At 42.4% G+C, this 17,813-nt stretch overlaps 1 protein-coding gene across 1 annotated transcript in view; it reads right to left on the bottom strand.

The window, feature by feature from the left end:
* LOC128515599 (NLR family CARD domain-containing protein 3-like) overlaps positions 1-17,813 on the bottom strand; it is an 85,396-nt gene that overhangs the window by 2,140 nt on the left and 65,443 nt on the right. The window contains exon 7 of the mRNA XM_053489682.1: positions 2,848-3,024. Within this exon, the coding sequence (XP_053345657.1) occupies positions 2,848-3,024 (177 nt within the window). The remainder of the gene's footprint in view (positions 1-2,847; positions 3,025-17,813) is intronic.

Genomic DNA, 17,813 nt, shown 5'->3' with positions numbered 1-17,813 from the left:
AGAGCTTCAGAAACCTGTACAGCACATGACACCTTCACACACTCAGAGAACTCACTGAATCTGTGAGTGTGTGTGTGTGTGTGTGTGCATGCATGTGTTGGTGGCATGGCCTTGTATAGTGGCTTGCAAAAGTATTCGGCCCCCTTGAACTTTTCCACACGCTTAGAGAACTCACTGAATCGGTGTGTGCGTGTGTGTTTGCATGTGTTGGAGGCGTGACCTTGTATGTAGATTACCCTGACTGTTACCCTGTGACTAGCTTGTGGGCGTGTCCTGTCTCAGGTCATTATCATATAGAAAGACTGTACCTCTCATTGGATTTATATAGATTACATAAACTGAGAATATTTGTATTTGATTTAACTTGCTTTATTTAAAAGTAGATACTTTAAGCTTTCTATAGATATATTTCTCCTGTGTGTGTGTGCAGTATTCGCGGTGTTTCAGTTCATTTTAGTGACGCGTTTCAGAAAGATGTGAGAGAGCGGAGACTGAGACGGCTGAAAGCGACCCTGTTCATTTTCTTTCTTTTTTTTTTTTTTTTACAAAAGCTCAGTGTTTTATGGATATTGTGAGTGTACATGAATAAAAGTCGACCCTTTACAGATTTAAATGATGTACTACACTTATGCATACGATTAAAAACGATAGCCTATTTTAAGTTCTTATCACAGTTACAAGGACAAAATACAAGTTGTCCTGCCGACCGAGTGGTAATTATTAAATAAACTGGCCTGGAACGACCCTTTGGTGACGTGCATTGTCCTAACCATTCAGTACACAGATACCAAAAATGTTTGGGAAAAATATACCTTCTTTTAACCCACTTATGTTGGGGATGTTATAAGGCATTGTTTTTCCTGCCTTTTTAACCTGTACTCTAATGAACATAACATATGGAAAAAGGGATTTTTCCGCAGCGACTGGTCAACTGTAATATTATAAATGTTCAGTTATATAAAAGGAAAAACAAAATTTATTGTTAAAGAAGGCTAACTGTTAGCCATTAGCCACTAACCTACCCATCCCCCAAAGATGTAACTCCAGATCAGTCCGGTTTTTAATTTTATATGACTAATATCACTTGGTGAAATAACACTATTATATCCACACACAACATGTCTATTGCTACTGAAAGCCAGTACAAGCTAGAGTTAGCAGTATTAAACTCACAGTGTGTCTAAATACAGCAGACAAGATTAATAAACAATAACTTTAAAACAGAGTGTATCTGATACTCAATGTATTTTCTGACGGTCAACATATTAGTAGAAAAGCTTCTGCTGCTGATCATGACAGATATTATTATACACATATCTCACATCTGGTAAATACCTAATTATAGCAGCAACTACATCAGGAAAACTAACAAACAATTAATGTGATCTAGATATTCTTACCAGAGCTGTAGTGATATTTCTTTATGAACCAGAACACGTATGAGACACGCATGTGTGTACACACAGTTATCTCAGGACCGGTAACACACACACACACACTACAATTTATCACTGATGTTACCTTTTTATATGTTACAAAAAAATTTTTTCTATGCCTCTTTATTTTATTAGTTAGCATTAGCTAGCAACACAGCTACATTCTCTGGCGACTTTTAAGGTGGAATGTTACTGTGTATTTTACTCAGTGGAGGAGTTAACAACATGAATCACTTAACTTACTTTAAGGTAACTACGGCAACTTAAACCCTGTTTATCCTCACCTGGAGAGAAAGGTGATTAAATGTGGTGCCGGTGCGCTCCGACAGAACTACAGCTGTGATTCTAACCCATAACAGTCCTACTGCAAGCACCAACACACACATTTAGACATAATGATATATATATAAACGACATCTACCAAGAACATGATCTGAGCAGTTGCTCTGTTTATCTAACGATATGGCAGCAGCAGGAGTGTGTGACATTGTGTGTGTTTACTCTATAGTAACACTTAGAGCTTTAGGATCCAAACCTCATCGGTATCATTTTCAAAAAAACAGTTTGGAATTGTCCCTCAATGATAGATCTTTTAAATGTCAAACGTTTTTCTCTCTCTCTCTCTCTCTCTCTCTCTCTCTCACACACACACACACACACACACACACACACACACGTTCTGGTCGAGCTGTATATAAACTTTCTGATTCACTCAGTAAAAATATAACATGTTCCCCTGGGAGAGGCTGAGCCCCGAGCTGGAGGAGGGTCTAACACATTTCCTTGTGTGGACGTCACAAAAAGGACAAATCTAAAGAGCGGGATTGTTTTATAAGAATTGACACGAGCTGTACACGCACTACCGAGACTCATGTGACTGTCCTTAATGATCAAAAAGTGTATTTTACTGCCACAATTCATAAATCCTCTACATTATTGAGGAAATCTGCATGGGTTTAATACTGCCTGTCCACTGAACTGCTTTTGTTACAAAGATCTGGCAACCCTGTTTATAGCAGCTAGACACAGATAGTACTGAAATAATCCTTACTAACAGAACCAATTTTCATCTCTGAGAATGTCACTGCTGCTTTTAAACCCTGCAGCTCACACAGTGCAGTTAGTTTGTGTCTCAGCTGCAGTTTGTGTGATTAGTTACAGTGTTGTAGTAAATTTCACAGTCATTTCAGACACACTGCAGTCGCATCAAGTCAGGTTTTGTGCTGCAGCTTCTCACATACGTACATCTGACCCAAAGACTCTGTGACAATTCATCAGTGTGCAGTGAAAAGAAACAATCTTCCTCCTCAGGACATTGATGATGAACCTAAAACCTCTGCTTCAGTCTCACTATTAGAGAATGTGTCTTACTGAGGAGCAGGTCATGTGACTCTCAGAGAGATGATCTTACCTCAGTGACTCCAGTTTACAGTCAGGATTCTCCAGTACAGCAGAGACACACTTCACTCCTGAGTCTCCTAGATTATTATTATCAGACAGATCCAGTTCTCTCAGGTGTGAGGGGTTTGATCTCAGAGCTGAAGTCAGAACAGCACAGCCTTTATTTGAGACATCACAACACACCAACCTGCAGAGACACAATGACACACACTTCATCACCAGATTCACATCCTGGTTTATTATTTTATTTTTAAGATGGTGAGTCTATAAAATGGTTCTCTAACAGACTTATAGTGCACTATACAGGGACAATAAACTTGTTTCTCCATCACTTTTGTTTAATAACACTAGACATTTATATAACACTATAGATTTATATTACTGCAGAATCACGGAAGTAAAAGTCTGAATCAGGGTTAAAAACAAACACAATCATTAATGTAAACCTAGTTATACTAATTTCAGGCCTAAAGCGTTACTTTTAAGGAGAATCAAAACTCATGTCTTTAATAAACAATATGACTGACTGATAATTTATTACTAAATAAAATTTTACAGTAAATAAAATGTACAGTACTGTGTAAAAGTCTTAGACACATGTACATAAGTGCTGTAGAGCGAGGATGACTTTTGTACAGTAACAAGTACCACAATGGAGTACAAGGTCAGCTGAAGGTTAAATGTGTGTTTTACCTTTTTGATTTAAATATCTGACTCCAAGACATTTAATTAATTATCTTATAATGTATAATCTTTTAGTTATTGTTAGAAGTGTAATATCTCAGTGTTTCTATCTCAGAATCTGTGAGTGCGTGTGTGTGTGCGCGTGTGTGTGTGTGTGCGCACATGTGTTGGGGGCGTGGCCTTGCAAAAGTATTCGGCCCCCTTGAACTTTATCACATTTTGTCACATTACAGCCACAAACATAAATCAATTTTATTGGAATTCCACGTGAAAGACCAATACAAAGTGGTGTACACGTGAGAAGTGGAATGAAAATCATACATGATTCCAAACATTTTTTTACAAATAAATAACTGAAAAGTAGGGTGTGCGTAATTATTCAGCCCTCTGAGTCAATATTTTGCTGCAATTACAGCTGCCAGTCTTTTAGGGTCTGTCTCTACCAGCTTTGCACATCTAGAGACTGCAATCCTTGCCCATTCTTCTTTGCAAAACAGCTCCAGCTCAGTCAGATTAGATGGACAGCGTTTGTGAACAGCAGTTTTCAGATCTTGCCACAGATTCTCGATTGGATTTAGATCTGGACTGTGACTGGGCCATTCTAACACATGGATATGTTTTGTTTTAAACCATTCCATTGTTGCCCTGGCTTTATGTTTAGGGTCGTTGTCCTGCTGGAAAGTAAACCTCCGCCCCAGTCTCAAGTCTTTTGCAGACTCCAAGAGGTTTTCTTCCAAGATTGCCCTGTATTTGGCTCCATCCATCTTCCCATCAACTCTGACCAGTTTCCCTGTCCCTGCTGAAGAGAAGCACCCCAGAGCATGATGCTGCCACCACCATATTTGACAGTGGGGATGGTGTGTTCAGAGTGATGTGCAGTGTTAGTTCCCTTTCAAAGGCTACACTCGATGCTGCGTGAAAACGCTATGGGAACATCTTGTCATGTTGCCGGTTGTGAAGCATGTGTGTACCAAACACGCCAAATTTTTGGCTTTTATAACCTCGGTCAGGTGACGTCATCTGATAGGACGCACCTGCAGGTTATAAATAAGAGTGAACCGGAAACATTCCTTAGATTCTTGTCTTCACCTTGTCTAGTTGTGAGCGTGTTGTGTCTAATGAGCAAAAATAAGTGTTTAACTCACCGACAATGGCAGAGTTTAAACGAGATGTCCCTCTGTGTGTATAATCCATATCGGAGGGCGATCTCTACACTTTACTGCTTCGATTACTGCTTCGCGAAGTGCTACGCGCGCGCCTCGCATTCCTTGAGAATCTTCGAGCCGCCGCGCATTCCTGGGGCTTAAACTCGTGCATCCGGCAGAGCAGTGAGAGACAGATTTAAAACTCCTTTCTTTCGCGTTCTCATCGGATCGGGAAATCCCTCTGTCCGCTCGCAAGCGCGCGCCGCGCTTCTTGTGAATGGGCAAGGATAAACATCCTCTCTTGCTTCCGCGGAGATGGTAATAGGCTCTAAGCACTTAAAAATAATAAAAATAAAAACATAGACGGCAGGTTCTGTCGGGTGGCCGGGGGCGGAGCCTCAACGACGCTCTCTCCCCTTAGCAATCTCCATATGAGTTAACCCTTTCATGGAGTAAGCTGTATTCATCCCGTGTTTTCCTGCCATCAACTTATTTATTTATTTAAATATAATTGAGGTAGAAACGCGGAGTTATATGATGACACCCAGATAGAAGAGACGCTGCCAGGCTATCTCTCTTCTGGGACATCATCTTTCCTGAAAAGCTATTATTTCCTTTCAAGCTGTGTAGACTTTTTATCTTCCCTGGAGGGAAAAGCTTTTCAGGCAGCAGGTCAGGTTGGCGCATTGCACACCATGGCGGTTTTGCACGCCTACCAGGCTGACCTGCTGAGAGAGTTGAGTACTGGCGGGGCTCTGCAAGGTAAGGCGTATTGGATTTACGCCGGGCCACAGACTTGTCTCTTCGTGCAACAAAGCAGACGGCTCGTGCTATCGGCCGTTTTATGGCTGCTATGGTCTCCGCGGAGAGGCACTCGTGGTTGAATCTCAGGGGCATTAAGGAGTAGGATCGTGTATTCCTCCTCGATGCCCCATCTCGCCTCCCGGCCTACTTGGCGATGTCGTTAACTCGGTCGCCACTAGGTTCATGAGGCGAAATTATATAACAAGCCTTCGGGAAATTCCTTCCCCGCCTTGCTCAAGAGTCGGGACTGTCGGCCACCCAGTCTCGACCGGGTCTGACTGTTGCGAGGCATGAAACACACAAGGAGAGTGTTTTTGAGCTGGGCACCCCCTCGCAAGATTGGGGTGCGTCACGCAATCCGCCTCAAAAGAGGTCAGACTATATTGTCTTCACAAGAAGCCCTGAGGTTCATGTGCCCAGGACTGTGGGGGGTGGCCCCCCAATGAGGAGAGGCACGCAGAATTCCTTTTAAAGAATGAAGTGTTCTCCCTGGCACCCCCAGGAGGTTGGTGTTCTTGCTCCGCCACCACTGGTGTTCGGGCAACTCCAGTCTCCAATAAAATGTTAGTTCTTCGGGTTTTTCCTGCCGTGTTTCAGGATGCCGAACATCTAACATCCCCCCCGTTTAACCAAGCCGCTGAGCTTTGCCCCTTTCTGAGAAACTGGCAGCGTGGAAGCTACTGCCAAGTATATCTCCTTGGGCACTAAGCACTGTACAGAGAAACTACAGGATTCAGTTCTCACATCACCCTCCGCGTTTCAATGGCGTGGTTCCACTTCCATGAAACCGGAAAATGCAATAGGAACGGGGGGCTGCATCCAATTTTTTAGATTTTGCGGGCTTTACCGCTATCTAAAAATAAATCAATGGAAATATTGCCACAACACAGGAGGTTCCTGAGGTTCGCTTTCGGGGGCGAAGCTTACCAGTATCGGGTCCTTCCATTTGGTCTAGCTTTTTCACCCGCACATACACAAAATACATGGATGTAGTTCTGGCTCTTACGACTCCAGAGCATCCGTATTGAATTACATGACTGGCTGGCCCAATCTCAGTAGCTAGCGCTTCGACATCAGCATGTCGTTCTAGCTAATCTTTGTTTCCTAGGATTGAGATCCAATGCCATGAAAGCATGCTCTTTCCTGTTTAGAGGACAACATTTTTGGGTGTCACATGGAATTTGAGCGTAAGCGGGCACAGCTGTCTCCTGCTCGTGTCGAATCCATTCTCAACACCGTCAAGGAAATCAAGCTAGACCAGAAAGTGACCATCACTTTCAGAGATCTTAGCTCTCATGGCAGCTGTATCCACGGTGACACCTTTGGACCTTCTGCACATGAGAGCATTTCAGTTGTGGCTAAGAACCAGGGGATTTTACTCTAGGGCCAATCCCCAATAAGGGCTACGCGCCAGGTGCTTCGTACCCTTCCTATGTGGTTCAGACCCCGGTTTCTGACTCTGGGTCCCACTCTAAGTTCGTCTTGTCGTCGCAGATGCTAACGATAGACGCTTCCCTCATGGGCTGGGGTGCGGTCTTAAATGACCGTCCAGCCCAAGGGAGCTGGAGAGGCCATCTTTTTGCGCGGCACATCAATTGCCTCAAAATCATGGCTCTATTTCAGGCCATAAAGCACTTCCTCCAGCAGTTGAGACTACCATGTCCTAGTGCGGGTGGACAACACTATGGCAGTCTCGTATATTAATCGCCAGGGCGGACTGCTCGCGCCGCTAAATAGCTAGCGCACCAGATTCCTGTCCCTCAGGGCGATTTACATTCTTGAAAAATTTCATGTAGCGTAGGTGGACCTCTTTGCCTCGCAAGATCAGCAAATGTCCCCTTTACTACTCCCCCTCAAATAGAATGTATTTGAAAAGTTGGTGCATGACGAAGCAGGTAGACCCAGTCCACTGCCGAATTGTTTCAGTGCTGGAGTTTCTGCAGAGAAAATTTGTCCTCTGGCTTGTGCCCCTTGTTGAACCACTAGAGTCAGCGCCTCAGGTTTCTGACCCTTAAGATGGTTTTTCTAAATGGTGTTACCTCTCTAAGAGGATCGGACAGCTATTGCCCTCTCCTATGAGGCGCGTGGGCTCACTTCGCCTCTAGGAATCAGGGCTCATTCAACCAGGGGAATCGCCTCATCAATTGCATTAGCAAGAGGTATTCCCTTGCAGCAAGTATGTGACACGGAGGGTTGGTCCTCTCCACACACATTTGCCAACATGCATCCTATTGTCTTGAAGCCTTCTGTCCTCCGCCTTTACAGCTTCGGAGCAGGAGAGACATCACTTACTGTGTCCAGTACGTGCTCTTCAGATTTACATCCACCGCATTAGCCAGTGGCGTAAGTCAGAGCAGCTTTTACATGTTTTGAAGCCGCAAGCTGCGTTAGAGATGCTATTGCCCTCTCCTATGAGGCGCGTGGGTTCACTTCGCCTCTAGGAATCAGGGTTCATTCAACCAGGGGAATCGCCTCATCAATTGCACTAGCAAGAGGTATTCCTTTGCAGCAAGTCTGTGATGCGGAGAGTTGGTCCTCTCCGCACACATTTGCCAATATGCATCCTATTGTTTTGAAGCCTTCTGTCCTCCGCCTTTACAGCTTCGGAGCAGGAGAGACTTCACTTACTGTGTCCAGTACGTGCTCTTCAGATTTACGTCCACCGCATTAGCCAGTGGCGTAGGTCAGAGCAGTTTTTACATGTTTTGAAGCCGCAAGCTACGTGAGAGATGCTATTGCCCTCTCCTATGAGGCGCGTGGGTTCACTTCGCCTCTAGGAATCAGGGTTCATTCAACCAGGGAAATCGCCTCATCAATTGCACTAGCAAGAGGTATTTCCTTGCAGCAAGTCTGTGACGCGGAGGGTTGGTCCTCTCCGCACACATTTTCCAATATGCATCCTATTGTTTATGAAGCCTTCTGTCCTCCGCCTTTACAGCTTCGGAGCAGGAAAGACTTCACCTACTTTGTCCAGTACGTGCTCTTCAGATTTACGTCCACCGCATCAGCTAGTGGCGTAAGTCAAAGCAGCTTTTACATGGTCTGGGGCCGCAACAGGGGTGGCCCCCACTACACTGGGCTATTGCTCTCTCCTATGAGGCGCGTGGGCTCACTTCGCCTCTAGGAATCAGGGCTCATTCAACCAGGGGGATCGCCCCATCTATTGCACTAGCAAGAGGTATTCTCCTGCAGCAAGTGTGTGACACGGAGGGTTGTCCTCTCCGCACACATTTATTACATTTATAGTTTGGATGTTCATGCTGCTCCGGGCCCACGGGTCCTTGAGTCAGCTACCCAGACATAGTTCTGAGACCTTCTCGGCCTTGTGCGCACACGCTACACAACCTTGGAGTCCAGACACTTGCAGTGCGGCGGCGTTGGCACTCTCGTTCCCATAGCGTTTTCACGCAGCATCGAGTGTAGCCTTTGAAAGGGAACGTCTCGGGTTACTTTGCTGTAACTCTGTTCCCTGAAAAGGCGGGAACGAGATGCTGCGTCCCAATGCCGCACTGCCTATGTGACCGGACGTCCGTTCAGACAAATCAATCTGAGGAATGTTTCCGGTTCACTCCTATTTATAACCTGCAGGTGCGTCCTATCAGATGACGTCACCTGACCGAGGTTATAAAAGCCAAAAATTTGGCGTGTTTGGTACACACATGCTTCACAACCGGCAACATGACAAGATGTTCCCATAGCGTTTTCACGCAGCATCTCGTTCCCGCCTTTTCAGGGAACAGGGTTACAGCAAAGTAACCCGAGACGTTTTCCGCCACACATAGCGTTTTGCATTTTGGCCAAAAAGTTCCATTTTGGTCTCATCTGACCAGAGCACCTTCTTCCACATGTTTGCTGTGTCCCCCACATAGCTTGTGGCAAACTGCAAATGGGATTTCTTATGGTTTTCTGTTAACAATGGCTTTCTTCTTGCCACTCCTCCATAAAGGCCAACTTTGTGCAGTGCACGACTAATAGTTGTCCCATGGACAGATTCCCCCATCTGAGCTGTAGATCTCTGCAGCTCGTCCAGAGTCACCATGGGCCTCTTGGCTGCATTTCTGATCAGCGCTCTCCTTATACGGCCTGTGAGTTTCGGTGGACGGCCTTGTCTTGGTAGGTTTACAGTTGTCCCTTACTCCTTCCATTTCTGAATGATCGCTTGAACAGTGCTCCGTGGGATGTTCAAGGCTTTGGAAATCTTTTTGTAGCCTAAGCCTGCTTTAAATTTCTCAATAACTTTATCCCTGACCTGTCTGGTGTGTTCTTTGGACTTCATGGTGTTGTTGCTCCCAATATTCTCTTAGACAAACTCTGAGGCCCTCACAGAGCAGCTGTATTTGAACTGACATTAGATTACACACACGTGCACTCTATTTAGTCATTAGCACTTATCAGGCAATGTCAATGGGCAACTGATTGCACTCAGACCAAAGGGGGCTAAATAATTACGCACACCCCACTTTTCAGTTATTTATTTGTAAAAAAATGTTTGAAATCATGTATGACTTTCGTTCCACTTCTCAAGTGTACACCACTTTGTATTGGTCTTTCACGTGAAATTCCAATGAAATTGATTCATGTTTGTGGCTGTAATGTGACAAAATGTGAAAAAGTTCAAGGGGGCCGAATACTTTTGCAAGCCACTGTATGCAAGCTTTCTATAGATATATTTCTCATGTCTGTGTGTGCAGTATTCGCGGTGTTTCAGTTCATTTTAGCGACGCGTTTCAGAAAGATGTGAGAGAGCGGAGACTGAGATGGCTGAAAGCGACCCTGTTCATTTTCTTTTTTTTTTTTTTTTTAACAAAAGCACAGTGTTTTATGGATATTGTGAGTGTACATAAATAAAAGTCGACCCTTTACAGATTTAAATGATGCACTATACTAATGCATACGATTAAAAACGATGGCCCATTTTAAGTTCATTTCACAGTTACAAGGAAAAAAGTTGTCCTCCCGGCCGAGTACTAATTATTAAATAAACTGCCCTGGAACGACCCTTTGGTGACGTGCATTGTCCTAACCATTCATTATACAGATACCAAAAATGTTTGGGAAAAATATACCTTCTTTTAACCCACTTATGTTGGGGATGTTATAAGGCATTTCACAGTCGTTTTTCCTGCTATTTAACCCTGTATTCTAACAAACATAACATACGGAAAAAGGGATTTTTCTGCAGCGAATGGTCGACTGTAATATTGTGAATGTTCAGTTATATAAAAGGAAAAACAAAATTTATTGTTAAAGAGGGCTAACTGTTAGCCATTAGCCACTAACCTTCCAACTGACTTTAAGGCAGTGGTTCTCAAACATTTTCTGTCATTCCCCACTTAAGGGGGTGGGCGAATTTTCAAGCCCCACTTGTCAACAAAATGATAACGAAATCGGTCAAGTTTACTATTTATTGAAATATTAATTTCTAAACCAATAAGATCAAATAACACCAAGTTCAAAACAGATAAAATATACGTGCAATTGTTATAAAAGACTTACTTCGTAACTTATCTAGAGCTCAAAGAAGTCGAGTGGCTTATTAACGTGACTGGGGTGTGTTGTCTCTAAGTGTCTTTCCTACTTTGTTGGGTCTCATGCTGTTTGCTGCTGTCTCCTCTGCCCCACCATCCCCATAATGAATCCAAGCGCAACATAGGCGTCATCATGTTTTCCTTTCGGCTGGCTTTTTGGTTGATTAGGCTGATAGTGCTGAATCACCTGCTTTTTTGTGGCCCATGTAACAAATGTATCCATTGACGTTATTATGCTCACTACATACAGTACACTACTGACCCGATTTGTATCCGCGGTAAAATTAGTTTTATATTCACATCTCCGAATTCAATAGCTGCGTAAATAAACCCCCAAATAAGAATATAAAATAACCCAAATATATTTCCTCTCTACGTTGTCTTTAAGCTACATCCGCCTTAAATTATACATGTTTAAAAGCATAAACATTATTATTTTCTAAAGCGCAACGAATGATTTAGGGATCATCCAGAATGCCGCACACTAACAAAAAGCGTAGAACAATATTGATCTTCCCTTTTGTTCAGCGCCTGAAGGATCAAAAAGCAACTTTGTTGCCACACTGGAAACTAGAAAAGCCAGACTAATACTGCCTCATAAAATATTAATTTTTAACAAAAATACAAAAACATCAGCATAAACATAGGAATAAATTAAATGACATATATATTACCGAATGTTTCCCTATATATTGTTCCTCTGGAATTAACATGCCGACGTTAAACCGTTATTGTTGCACTATGGTTCCACTTTTTCTCTGATGTTATTTTAATTTACTTGTATTAATGATCCATTTCTTTGCGTGTAATTGTTTAGTTTCGAGTGTCCGATTTTTATTGTCTATAAAGAAAAGCATGAATTAGAATAGGTACTTTCCTATTAATTTCCTCCCGTTCATTGCGCCCCACCATGTCTGTAGATCCCACTAGTGGGGCGTGCCCCACACTTTAAGAACCACGGCTTTAAGGTAACTATGGCAACTTAAACCCTGTTTATCCTCACCTGGAGAGAAAAGTGGTTAAATGTGGCGTCGGTGCGCTCCAAAAGCACTACAGCTGTGATTCTAACCCATTACAGTTCTACTGCAAGCACCAACACACATTTAGACATAATGATATATATAACATGATCTGAGCAGTTGCTCTGTTTATCTAACGATATGGCAGCAGCAGGAGTGTGTGACATTGTGTGTGTTTACTCTATAGTAACACTTAGAGCTTTAGGATCCAAACCTCATCGTTATCATTTTCAGAAAACCAGCTCGGAATTGTCCCTCAGTGATAAATCTTTTAAATGTGAAATGTTTCTCTCTCTCTCTCTCTCTCTCTCTCACACACACACACACACACACACACGTTCTGGTCGAGCTGTATATAAACTTTCTGATTCACTCAGTAAAAATATAACATGTTCCCCTGGGAGAGGCTGAGCCCCGAGCTGGAGGAGGGTCTACCACATTTCTTTAGTTTTTTAGGAAAATTGTGTGACCGTCACAAAAAGGACAAATCTGAAGAGTGGGATTGTTTTATAAGAATTGACACAAACTGTACACACACTACAGAGACTCATGTGACTGTCCTTAATGAACAAAAAGTGAATTTTACTGCCACAGTTTATAAATCCTCTACACTATTAAGGAAATCTGCATGGGTTTAATACTGCTTGTCCACTGAACTGCTTCTGTAACACAGATCTGGCAACCCTGTTCATAGCAGCTAGACACAGATAGTACTGAAATAATCCTCACTAACAGAACTAATTTTCATCTCTGAGAATGTCACTGCTGCTTTTAAACCCTGCAGCTCACACAGTGCAGTTAGTTTGTGTCTCAGCTGCAGTTTGTGTGATTAGTTACAGTGTTGTAGTAAATTTCACAGTCATTTCAGACACACTGCAGTCGCATCAAGTCAGGTTTTGTGCTGCAGCTTCTCACATACGTACATCTGACCCAAAGACTCTGTGACAATTCATCAGTGTGCAGTGAAAAGAAACAATCTTCCTCCTCAGGACATTGATGATGAACCCAAAACCTCTGCTTCAGTCTCACTATTAGAGAATGTGTCTTACTGAGGAGCAGGTCATGTGACTCTCAGAGAGATGATCTTACCACAGTTTCTCCAGTTTACAGTCAGGATTCTCCAGTACAGCAGAGAGACACTTCACTCCTGAGTCTCCTAGATTATTATCAGACAGATCCAGTTCTCTCAGGTGTGAGGGGTTTGATCTCAGAGCTGAAGTCAGAACAGCCCAGCCTTCATCTGAGACACCACACAACTCCAACCTGCAGAGACACAATGACACACACTTCATCAACACATTTACATCCTGGATTAATATTTACAGTGCATTTTTGTTCTGCAGATTCATCACACTTAAATGATTAACCAAAGATAACCAAATAGAAGTTTTTTTTTAATAATGATTAAATTTTTCATATCACACAATGACACACACTTAAACATTACATCTTGGTTTAATATTTACTTTAAAGATGATGTGTCTGAAAATTATTTTAATATTAAGAATATCATGAGGATTTAATATCACCTGATTATTTTAATTAACATTGTAATTAATAATGATAATACTTAATAATGTATTTAGTTTCTAACTTTTAACTTAGTTTATAACAGCTATAGCTAAACACCAGTAGACCAGTAGACTGACCATGATCTTTAGAGTGTGTAAAAAAACACAGGATCATAAATTGAAGTAATATAAAGTTTAAAGCATTTATTTTGAGGAGAATAAATTACTCGCTTTTACTCTTTTCCCATGTGGTACTTGTTCACCTTTAACGATAAGCAAAGCTTTGCTGCACCACTGGAACTCCACAAGCTACAAAGCCGACTGAAGTGCAGCAGAAGTGCGTCCTACACCAGAAGACCAGAACATTAATCTCAGCTACAGTGAGGATTCTCCAGTACAGCAGAGACACACTTCACTCCTGAGTCTCCTCACATTTAGTTCTCTCAGGTGTGAGAGGTAATACTTGTTGTTAAGATGACGTGTCTGTCATGTTGGAAAGTCTCCGTTTTCTTCACCAATCCCAAAATATTATTAACATACACCAAAGTATTACTGCTGTTATTGAGATTTATCTACATTAAGTGCACTAGAGGTACAAAGTATTGATGTTTTAAAAGAAGTTAAAAGTAATGAGTTAGGTTTTGTAGAATTTATCCCTGCTTAAAAGTATTTGTTGCACATGTACCTAACCATAGGTCTGTTTAATTGTATTATTATTATTATTATTATTATTATTATTATTTTGATTTATTATTATTATTTTGATTTATTATTATTATTATTATTATTATTATTATTATTAGTGAGTAATATATTTGTTCTGCATGCTGTACTCTTACAGAAAAATGTCAGTTGCTAAAACACCAAATTAACCGCTGCTTTAAGTGAGTTATTGTGACTCTCAGAGAGATGATCTTACCTCAGTGTCTCCAGTTTACAGTCAGGATTCTCCAGTACAGCAGAGAGACACTTCACTCCTGAGTCTCCTAGATTATTATTCCAGGACAGATCCAGTTTTCTCAGGTGTGAGGGGTTTGATCTCAGAACTGAAGTCAGAGCAGCACAGCCTTCATCTGAGACACCACAACCACGCAACCTGCAGAGACACAATGTTTAATATTTACTTGTAAAGATAATGTGTCTATAAAATGCATCTAACGGTATGTCTGTTTAATTTATTATTATAATTATTATTATTATTATTAGTGAGTGATATATTTGTGCAGAAAAATATCAGTTACTAAATCACTGTATACAACTATTAACTGCTGCTTTTATTGTGACTCAAAGAGATGATCTTACCTCAGTTTCTTCACTTCACAGTGAGGATTCTCCAGTCCAGCACAGAGACGCTTCACTCCTGAGTCTGTTAGTTTATTATCAGACAGGTCCAGTGTCTTCACAGTCAGATGCAGTTCTCTCAGATTGGAGGTTTCTGAGTTGAGCACTGAGACCAGAGCGTCACCACTTCTCCATTTAATCGTATCACACCTGATACTGAAGGAAATAAAATAAAACATAATGAACTAACACTAGTACAAATGATTAAACAGTTTCTTAAAGCTTTCACTGCACCTTCTCATTTTTATAAACACCAAAATCACAAACAGCAGTTAGACAAAACAGATAAATGCTGTAATAGTAATTTACAGTCAGAGCGGCTCAGAATCAACTTGGTGGGAGTTTCAGCTTCATCACACACACACACACACACACACACACACACACACACACACACACACTGTATAAACATGGAGCATAAGATTCAGACAGATTGGGAAGTTGAGAGTCTGATGGAAAAACAAAAAGTTTCATTCAGTGTTAGATTTATCTGAACAGATGAGACATTAGATTTGTTCTGTAATTATTGAGATACTGAAATGATAACCAGCCCAGTGGTGAAGGTGGTTTATGTAGATACAGTACCTAGCATTAGCTAAGTGTGTGTGTGTGTGTGTGTGTGTGTGTGTAATTGCTCCCTGTGTCAGAGATTTACACTCTAGGTGTGTCCTTCACCTTACACTCTGTGTGTTGTATCTCACCGTACCTCAGTAGAAAAGAGAAATCAGTATGTAATAAACTGAAAGTTGTACAACACCTAAATACTATCTAAATACTGTACTCTGTACAACACCATACTCTAAAAACTGTACTCTGTATAACACTATACTCTAAATTATGTAGACATTTATTTAAAGCTTTATATTTTACTGTTTTTATAAGTTCACATATAATCTGTTAATAATATAACAAATACTGATGTGTTAGTGTTGTTTGGGTTCTACACTGTTTCATAAAGCTCACCTTAAACTGAAAGTGTTTTCTCTGAGACTGTACATTATTAATAAACACTATCTTCTTTCATGGACTTCATGGACACACACACACACACACACACACACACACATGGTCACTTACACCCCCAATGAAAGTGTCTTTTGCATGACCTTGATCATGACATTGATAACGTCTCCAAGCACTTACAAAACTGCATATGAATTTACCGCAGATTATGCAAATACAGTTAAACCTGTGTTCTGCATGACACGCAAAATTTTGTAATAAATAAATAAATCTTGTAAAATGCACAAGGACTGAGTATCATGTATCACGCATGCGCTTCTTGTTTTGACGTTGAGCATCACGTGATCACAACTGAGCCAATGGTTCTTCTCTCTCTTGTGCTGCGGAACTGTGGGTAATCGTCTCCCCTGCTGGGTCTTAGTCCATGTGCACCACTCATAGTTAACGTCCATGCACACGTGTACTGTGTACTATAACACTGTGACCATGTGTGTGCGAATAAAGCATTTTTTATTTTCTGTATGTAAGTTCGAAAGTTGTCCTTTCACGCCAGCGTTTACTGTTTATTATAACTGTGTGTGTGTGTGTGTGTGTGTGTGTGTGTGTGCGCGTGTGTAAGGGTTAACCCCTAGAGGACGACAAACGGCCAGACTTGTTTTGTGTTTTAGTTGTAGTTTAGTTTGAGTTGAACTTCATTTTCCATGGTCAGGTGAGGGGAGCACGCACCTGAGCCAGGGCGACTCATTAGGTTAATCTGTATAAATAGCCTGTTTTAGTTAAGTATAGCATCTAGCATTTGTTATAGTTACAGTAACACTTTAGGTTGTTGTGTTTATAATAAGTTGTTATAATAAAGATTATTTGGTGCTCTAGTACAAGAGCTTTTGTTTTAGTTTGTGACTTTAGAACAACTTACATAAGGGAACATCTTGACTGCCTCTGCAATTATGCCACGCAAAAGCCGACAGCCACAACGTGACAGAATGCTAGACCTTCAAAATGGCATAGTAGAGGTGTCTCCCCTAAATGTTTTTTGGGGGGAGCAGCGAGAATGGAGCCGGAGTGAGCGAACTTTAGGAGCGGTAGGCTGGCAGTCGCCTGGCTTCGAGGACATCGTGCCAGCTCCTCGACTTGACAACGAGGACGTCGCGCTTCCTCAGCCTCCGCTCGACATCAAAGACGTCGTGCTTCTTCATCCTCTGCCTCCGCTTGACTACGAGGACGTCGCCCTTCCTCCTCCTCTGCCTCCACGCTACTACGAGGAAGTCGCGCTTCCTACTCCTCCGCCTATCCTCGACTATGCGAATGTCGCGCTTCCTCCTCCTCCGCTCGACTACGAGGATGTCGCGCTTCTTCATCCTCCAGCCAGCTTCGAGGACGTCGTGCCAGCTTCTCAGCCTAAGGATGTCGTGCCAGCTCCTCAGCCCGGCTTCGAGGACGTTGTACCCGCTCCTCAGCCCGGCTTTGAGGACGTCGCACCCGCTCCTCAACCAGGCGCCAAGGAAGTCGTGTTTGCTCCTCAGCCCGACCCAGCAGACGTCGTGCCAGCTGGGCTGCCCAGCACTAAAGCCCCAATGCCAGCCACGTCACTCTGCTTCAGGGACATCGGGGATCTGGTTATACAGGCACTGCAGCCCTGCTCAGGGAAAAAAAATCAACCGCCTCTGTGTAAGAAGGCCAGACTCGAAACATGGTGGGAGTCCTGGACCTCAGTTGGCGCTCTGGAGGAGCGTTTTTAGGGGGGTTACTGTAAACGTTAACCCCTAGAGGGCGACAAATGCCCAGACTTGTTTTGTGTTTTAGGTGTAGTATAGGAGTTGGACTTCATTGTTCATGGTGCACTTCGGCCAGGTGAGGGGAGCACACACATAAGCCGGGTCGACTCATTAGGTTAATCTGTATAAAAGCCTGTTTTAGTTTAGTATAGCACGTGTGCGTAAAGCAAATGTCATTAGAAAGGTTCCTTGAGTGAGTGAGTAAA

The sequence above is a fragment of the Clarias gariepinus genome, chromosome 28 (assembly GCF_024256425.1).
Source record: "Clarias gariepinus isolate MV-2021 ecotype Netherlands chromosome 28, CGAR_prim_01v2, whole genome shotgun sequence".
Classification (NCBI taxonomy): domain Eukaryota; kingdom Metazoa; phylum Chordata; class Actinopteri; order Siluriformes; family Clariidae; genus Clarias; species Clarias gariepinus.
Note: the sequence above shows the minus strand (reverse complement) of the source record. Positions and strands in the feature narration are given on the sequence as shown.